This window comes from Sinocyclocheilus anshuiensis, unplaced genomic scaffold, assembly GCF_001515605.1.
Source record: "Sinocyclocheilus anshuiensis isolate Anshui unplaced genomic scaffold, SAMN03320099.WGS_v1.1 scaffold2751, whole genome shotgun sequence".
Classification (NCBI taxonomy): domain Eukaryota; kingdom Metazoa; phylum Chordata; class Actinopteri; order Cypriniformes; family Cyprinidae; genus Sinocyclocheilus; species Sinocyclocheilus anshuiensis.
The window spans coordinates 259,738-268,686 of record NW_015541086.1 but is presented as its reverse complement, the minus strand read 5'-3'; the positions used below and the strand labels follow the sequence as shown (position 1 = coordinate 268,686).

Below are 8,949 nucleotides of genomic sequence, written 5' to 3'. Positions count from 1 at the left end.
CGGTACGAGACTCGAACCCGCAACCTTTGGGTTACAAGTCCGACTCTCTAACCATTAGGCCACGACTTCCCCACAATTAGCGGCGCATGCGCAAAGCCGACCTCCATACGTCATCCATTTGAATATGGATATTTTTCTTACAAAATCTCATCGATTCGCTACAGTTTATGGACTAATTTTCATTTTTGGGTGAACTAACCCTTTAAGTTTTCTTAGGAACATGGGTTGGAGCTCTTAATTTCGAACTCTCAAAGTGTATTAGATAGAAGAATTTAACTTTAAAATGTTCAAAATTTCATTTTTTTCTCCAAGTCTTCATTTGTCTTTTTTTTATATCGCAACAAATATCGTATCTTGGAGTTATTATCGAGATATTATCGTATCGTGAGATTTTGATATCGTTACATCCCTAGTGTGTATGCTTCAACATGCATAGATATATTTTGTTGACATTGATAAAGGTAAATTTGAATACTACAAAACTGTGTAACGTGTTTACAGAAATAGTTGGCTACACTTTAAATATGTTTACATGACGATGATGTACTAAAAATAGAACAATTTTTCCTTTGTACTTTTGACATCTTTCAAAAACTTACACTTTGAAACCCTTTTTTTTTTTTTTTTTTTTTTTCAAATGTTTGCTTTTTCAGGCCCCCAAATTGCCATTGTCATGTACATGAACTGACAAAACATATAACAGGCTTTCCATTTTTAGTTGAAATCGGTGTTGTGTAAATGCCCCCTCTTAGTTGCTAACTGCTAACTACATGTGCAGTATTTAAGGAAAACTATTGCAGTGACTATAAAAACTGCTTGGGACTTAGAAACTTTAACCAGTGTTCCTAAGTTAAGATAAAATGTGTAAAATTGATATGCAACCTGTTGACATGTTTCATAGATTATGATGATATTTCCAATTGTGTCGACTTCATCATTTGTTTGGGAGGAGATGGGACTTTGCTGTATGCTTCTTCTCTCTTCCAGGTTTGAAAATCTTTTATAAACTGTTATAATAATGACAGAATAATTAAAATATAAGTGCACTGTCAAAGAAATAGAAATAACATTAAAAAATGTGTTTTGTTACATTTTTGTATTATTATTGTGCCCTGTTCACACTCACATTTATTTTATTTCTGGAGGTTCCAGCTCTAACTTTATTGGTGGGCTGCATTACTAGACTTAGGTCTTGAAAATGTGGTTGGTGAGGGTGGGTGTGGTAAACTTGCTCTCATGTGCACTTGAGTGTGTGTGTGTCCTCTGAAAAATTCTTGTTGCTTGCCGATTGTAAACAGAGACATTGAACTATGTATTCTGATATGTCAAAATAGATCTGTGCATTAGTAGGAATGCAAGCTGTTAGACCTTCCACTGTCATTTCATTAATCAAACTGCAAAAAAAAATGCTCGCTTCTGTTCTAGAAAACTTTGAATCATAATTGAATCGCTGACAAACAATTGCATGCATATTGGCAAGTAGTTGTGTTGACAATGATTTTTGTTTGCTCAAGTATGAGTGTAACACAATATAACCAAACCCAAAACTACTCTAGCCTATTACTCTTTTTACTTAATATCCCTTTGGATTTTTAGTGCTTAATAACCTTTTCTTTTAGTATCTTAATTGTTAAGGCTATATATGGCTAATTTCCAGAGATATGGGAATTTCAATGTGGCCCCATGAATAAGTTTTTAAATTGTACATATTTTCTGTGGTCAAGAACCAAATGTGGGTCAACGTTGCATTCACCTGAAACATTTAAAGAAGAATATCTGAAAAATAAATCATGTTGAAACTAGAAATTTATCGTTTTGCCCTCTATCAAAGCAATTGTATAGAACATATTTCATCAATCCAAAAAACACAGACAATACAGCGAGCAAAATAAATAAACAACTAATAGTTAAAAGACAGGCAGAATCCACAACATCAAATATTTACATACAGACTAAAACGCCAGTGGTTCCACATGCTGGAGAAAAATCTAACTGAACTAAGTGCTGGGTTCGTCAGTGTTGAAATTATACTGTTTGCAGAGTCTGATAACCTACACATACACTTGTACATCAAATTACGCAACACAGCAGAGCAGGTTGGCACACCAACACTAACAAACATTTGGCTTGCACTGCTCCATCGTGGAACCCTAAGCAGCAGCCTCAATCCATCGTTATATGCTACACTGAGTTTCTGCATGCTACACCGCCACAGATGGGCAGTATACATAGGGGTACAAAATGCTCTAAAAAGTGTAGTCTTAACAGATCCTGATCAGCATATTAACTTGAGCGTACATCATACGACACTGTCTGTAAATGTCTCTATCATCAAACAAGGCATCAGTTATATAATGTCCTAAGTATTTAACCTCCTTGCATGCTTTAAGGACAGCACCAGACAGAGAAAAGTCAGGAAATGAAAGTTTCCTGGCCTCCCTACTCCTAATTATCATAATATTACTCTTCTTTGCATTGTATTTAATATCAAAATCTAAGCCATATTGAGAGCAAACCATCAATAACTGTTGAAGGCCTGCACTATATGGACAAAAAATCACCAAATCGTCCGCATACATCAAGTGGTTGATGATAGTGTTACCAACAATACAAACTGTTCCACAGCTGTTTAGCAGCTTCGATAAATCATCCATATAAACATTAAATAGAAAGGGAGACAAAATGCTTCCCTGTCTAACCCCATTACCTACATTGAATGGAGCAGACACAGAATTACCCCATTTCACATGCATTGACTGATGAGCATACCAAAAGGCCAGAATTCTTACAAAAAATTTAGGAACTCCTCTATTGCATAACTTGCAAAATAGTTTTTTCATTTACATTTACATTTAATCATTTAGCAGACACTTTCATCCAAAGTGACTTACAAATAAGAACAATAGAAGCAATCAGACCAACGAGAGAGCAACAGTATACAAGTGCGGTGACAAGTCTCAGTTAGTCTAGCACAGTACACATACTAGCTAGTTTATATATATATATATATATATATATATATATATAATATGCGGACTCTACGATTCTTTCACATTTAGAACGAATTTTAAAATCTTTATCGTTATAGTTGTCCTTGGTGTGGACAGACCTTTAGGCCAATAAACTATATTCAATTCAATTCAAGTTTATTTGTATAGCGCTTTTCACGATGCAAATCGTTGCCAAGTAGCTTTAAGGTAAGTGCTAGTATTAGTTGGTCAGGTGCTGGCGAAAAAGATGGGTCTTTAGACATTTTTTGAAAATGGCCAAAGACTCAGCTGTTCGATCGTGTAAATCATTTTCATGATGGTTGTTTTGATTGTGTAAATAATTTTCATGATTTACACGATCAAAGTCTTTAGAAGCATCAATAAAACACACAAACATTGTAGAATTGTGCCTGTTATACAAATCTAAAATCTCCTTTAAAGCAAAAATACACATATCTGTGCCATGTTTAGGTTTAAAACCAAACTGGTTATCAGAGGTCAGGACAAACAGCTCCAACTCATTTAATAAAGTCCTCTCAGGGACTTTGGATAGAATGCTGGCCAAAGCTATTGGTTGATAATTGTCCATGCTATTTATTTTGCCAGCTTTATCTTTAATAATAGGCAAGATAAAATTGGGTAAAATACCATGTACTGAAAACCCAGTAAAACAAATAGCAAGCAGAGGACAAAGTTTCCTACTCGCAAACTTCAGATGTTCAACAGATATCTTATCCATACCACATGCCTTATTATCGTTTAACATCATAACTGCATCATAGACTTTGTGAGGAGAAACAGTCGCATCTTCATTATTATCAATATTGCCCATCACAAAGGAATTACTTTTAACACAGTTAAACAGCTCATAGTAATGTTTTTGCCACAGATGAGTAATATCCTCTGAACCACTTACACCATTGATGTTCGTTGGCAAAGATGTTTTACAGTTATTTACTCTTTTGATTTCTTTCCAGAAATTATTTGGATTATTATCTTGCAGTTTCCTTGCCAGTGAGTCAGCCCTCATTGTATTTTCATTCCTCTTAATGAAACGTTGGGCATATTTAAAGTTAGCATTTGCCAGTTTCTTATATTCAAATAAGGGGCCATATTTATGTCTACCTGACTCAACCCAAGTCGTGAAGGCCTTTCTAGCCTCAGCATGAATCTCTTCAACGTAATTATTCCAACCTGGCCTGACTTTATTCACCTTGGTCTTGTACAAAGACCTGCTTGAAGCGAGAAGGGACTCCACAATACTCAATGCTTTGTTGCAGGTTCTTACAGTTAATATCACAGCATGCAGCTGCATGTTTTCTAAATCAATATTGCTCAACAAAGTGTCAGACTGAACACAGTATACTCTAAGATCCTCCTCAGACAAGTAGGACCAGTCTATTTTCTCTACACGCATGTCGTTATTCACAGACAAAAGAGTAGGTAAATTACCCAGATTTATAGATATAGAAAGAGGCACATGATCAGTAGTAGCAAATTCATAATTAATCCTCATGGTCTCTAAAGAATCATGTGCATCAGCTGTACAAATGCAGTGATCTAACCAAGAGGTTGTGTGCCACGCCTCACTGATATACGTGTAACTATTAACAGGTAAAAATACTTTACTGGACAGAATCAAACCATTATCAGAGCAAAACTGCATTAAAGGATTGGCAAATAAAGAGTTACCATCAGAAACATCTGTATTCATATCACCCACAATAAAAAAAAAACATGTGGAAGCATTATCCTGAATAAAAGACATGACATGGAGTCAACATCCAGTCTGACCATCTTTATTAGCTGATCAAACTTTTTGTGCCATAATACGGCCATGTCGCCTGGTATTCTACCATAAACTATTTCAGTGCTTAAGTCAGTAGTAGATTCACCCACCCCATTGAAGTCTACATGAAGGGAATTCAGTCTTTCCAAGTCCAGCTTTGGTAAAAAAAGTCTCTTGAACGCCCAGTATGTCACAGGTCTCCAATAGTTTATCCACCACAAAGCGGCGTGAATTATCTGCTTCACTATGCCCAACGCACAATCCTCGGGCATTATATTACACAATATTGATATTCATTTATTATGGTTTATCCCGGGCACCCACCTGAGTGCTGCTCTCCTGTAGAGCTACAGATGTAATTTCAGACACTACTCACTGCTGACCCTCCTCCTAATCCACAGGCCGGGCTGTCACTGTTACCTCTAGGTTTCGAGCCTCAAAATAACGGCGGACATAAATTCCCACCAGCCAAAGTTGGGGGTCGTACATTTCTGTTTCTTTGTTACACTCAGCAGTGACATGAAACAAACTGAATCTGTTGTGGGTTGAATCAGTCTTCCGACATGTCACTGACTTGCCCATTCTCTCAGTCAAATAAGAACAGAGAGTGTCCGCATCAAGATTAGGGGAAAATCTAGTTGCAAACACACTCACCATCTTCGTTTTGACCACTGGAATGTTACTCTCAGTGCCGGTACCAATTATTCCCTTTATCCTCCGCTGCTCCAGTTTCAAGCGAGTCTGCATGACACCGGTTTTAGGCTGCCCAGCTGCATTTGGAGGCTTATGGGGCTTGCGTACCCCTTTCTTCAGAACAGTACTCCACGCTGGGGACTGTGGGAGAGGGCATGGAACTTCTCTCTGTAATTGGCGAGCAGATGCTGCCAGATCCTGTAACTCTCTCTTCTGAGACACTGACCCAGCACCAGCCCTATGTGCCCGGCCAGGGGATCCTCGTCGCTTCTCCATAGCCATCACCCGGTGATCGATGACCGCTGTAGCCGCCCCCAAGTTCTCATTCATGCTTGCCTGAGCTTCCAGGGCCTCTTGCAGACTCGAAAATTCCCGGCTCAGCTGTTCCATTCTACTGAGTAGTGCCGAGGCGTCCATGTTACCAAATCCGACAAGTGGAAGTTCATCCAGGTAGTGTGATACAAACCTGGAAATGTTTTCATCCGCACTCATTAAGCACCTTCAGACAGTCCTTGATGTTGTTAATATCCTTCTGAGTGCCTTTATTCTTGATACAGCGTATCATAGTCGTGCACGTTTCAAACAAAAGTCACTTGGACTCCTCAATCCACTCAGACAGGAAGTTGTTTGAAACTTGCAACATAATTTGCTAATCATGGCAATCATTTGCATAATAATTTTAATCATGGGACAGTGTTCTCATTTTGATCACAATAAATGTATAAAGCTCATCCTCTACTATCACCTTCCCATCAGCTGCTTTATGTATAAAAATCTCAGATTTCGTTCAAGGGCAAACAACAGCACCTCTAGCATGTGCAGCCACACCCGCTGCCGCCATACTGAAACTGAATTGAAACTGAAATTGATTTGTCTGATTGCAGCGGCGGACTGGCCATCTGGAGCACCGGGAGTTTTCCGCTGTACAATGTGGGCCGGCCCATTGCATAAATATAAAGAATGAATTATAGTAAATGTACGTAGCCTATAGCCTTCCATCGGCCCATGCAAATGGCCTACTTGAATCAAACATTCTAATTATTTTAGCATGCTCCGGCTCAGTGCAGTGGCTCAAAAGTGCTCGTCAATGTCAAAATGTTTGAAATAGCCAATCAAATCGAAGAAGGCGGGATTTACAGTTCACAGACGCTGAGCTGCTCGGCATTTGATTGCGAGCTGAGGTAAGCAGCTGAATAGCGAGACGATTCAGCAATATTTGTCAACTGTTTACGATAAAAAAATTATTTTCAGCGATATAAACTACTACTGACATTTTCTAATTTCTTAGTGCCATTTACGTTATTTGTCACAATATAAGATAAGAGTGAATGTTTGTAAATCTATATCCAGGCTTTCTTCTGTAATTTCACGTGTCTAAGAATTTTTTTTTTTAAATCCGTAAAATATCATTCTCAGACTTACTCTAGAACATTGTAATTCTGAAGACTTAGTAAGAACCATCAAGTGCCATGATTAGGAATTATAGCCTAATAAAAAATATAATTTGCTAGCCTGTTTCACATGCATCACACACTGGCGGTCAAATGTTTAAAATAATTAAGACTTTTTATTTATTAATTTATTTTTTGAAAGAAGGCTGAATTTATTTGATCAAAAATACAGTAACAAATATTAATACTATGAAATATTACACTTAGGCTACGTCCACACAAAGCCAGAGCTTTCCCTATCCGATCTTTTTTTTCCCCTCGTCTCAAAAAATATCTGCGTCCACACAAAACCGACACAAAACGATGTAGTATACATGCCAGACCAGTATGTGGCGCTGTAATTCTGCCACAGAGATACACTAAAAACGGAGAAGAAGACTTGGACTATCAAGAAAATATACGGATTTGCTGCACACACGAAAATGCAAGGGTGGCGTTTTCAGATTTATCCACTCTGGGACCCGGTTTCAAAAAATATCGGTTTCATTCTCCCAAAACGCCGGATCTGTGTGGACGAAACGCCTATACGATACAAAATGTATGCGTATACAGCTAAACGCGTCTCCGTGTGGATGGGGCCTTAAAATAGTGGTTTTCTATTAAACATATTTTAAAATTGATTAAAGCTGAATTTTCAGCATCATTACTCCAGTCTTCCGTGTCACGTTCCTTCAGAAATCATTCTAATATGCTGTTTTACTGCTTAATTATTATCAGTTATTATTTGTGATCAATTATTACTAATGGTGCTTATTATTATCAATACTGAAAACTTTTTTATATTTTTTTAATATGTTTTTGCTTAATATTTTGGTGGAAACTGTGATAGGCCCTACTTTATTTTTTTTTTCAGGATTATTTGATAAATACAAAGTGAAAGAATTCAGCATTTATTTGAAATTTAAACAATTTCTGATGAGTATAAATATCTTTATTGTCACTTAAATGAATTTAATGCAACCTTGTTAAATAAAATATTAATTTATTTAGGCTATGTTTTTAATCTTACCCTAGACTGAATGGCAATGTATCATATTTTCTACAAAACTATTGAGCAGCACAACTGTTTTCAACATTGATATTAATCAGAAATGTTTCTTGAGCAGCAAATCAGCATATTTGAATGATTTCTGAAGGACCAATTGAAAGGCACCATTAAATCAGTGCACATTCTGCACTACATTCCAAGTCTTGTGTAAAAATTATTTATTATTATGTTTATTAAAAAGTATTTACTATTGGTCATACACACAAGGAAAGGCAAATTATAATGTAAAGAAGTATGCCAGTCATTCATTAATGATAATGATATAAGAATTTCAGTTAGAAAAATAGATGCCATTTTTATTTCTGTATTGTGTTATATTTTTATGTAAGTAAGAGAGGTGTTAAAAATTGCTCTGTGCATAATGAGCTGGTGGGTTTTTTTTGGATGGGGTGTAGTGGGCTGCTCTGTGCCGGAAAGTCCAGGGCCACTTTTTAGCCCCAATCCGCCCCTCAAAATAGTCCTTTTCCAAGGTTTGTGTGCCTATAAGTATTAATGACATTTTAATGTTCTTTTAGATTCTGGTTCCTAAGAACCTTTTCTGAATCAGAATCAGAATCAGAAAGAGCTTTATTGCCAAGTATGTTTGCACATACAAGGAATTTGTTATAGTGTCACAAGCTTCCAGTACACGGAGACAACAACAACACACAGATAATAAAAATAAGATGTGAATAAAATACACATGCATAAATATAAACCACAAAAAAAAGAATAAATTGTATGTACAGGTGTGCTATAGATAGAATAGGAATAGAATAAGATAAAATAAAGTTGTAGGGATGTACTAGGATTTAGGGTGATAAGTAAGTATAAGGTTATTGCACAATGGGAGAACATTAACTGTTCATGAAGTAGATTGCCTGGGGAAACAAACTCTTCTTGTGCCTGGGTGTCCTGGTATTCGGTGCTCTGTAATGCCGACCAGATGGCAAAAGTTCAAAAAGGAGATGGCTTGGATGTGATGGATCCAGAGTGATT

General features: G+C 36.9%; 1 protein-coding gene across 1 annotated transcript in view; it reads left to right on the top strand.

Annotated features, from left to right (window-relative positions):
- LOC107690718 (NAD kinase-like) overlaps window positions 1-8,949 on the top strand; it is a 73,536-nt gene that overhangs the window by 43,777 nt on the left and 20,810 nt on the right. Inside the window, exon 6 of the mRNA XM_016489124.1 lies at window positions 902-987. Within this exon, the coding sequence (XP_016344610.1) occupies window positions 902-987 (86 nt within the window). The remainder of the gene's footprint in view (window positions 1-901; window positions 988-8,949) is intronic.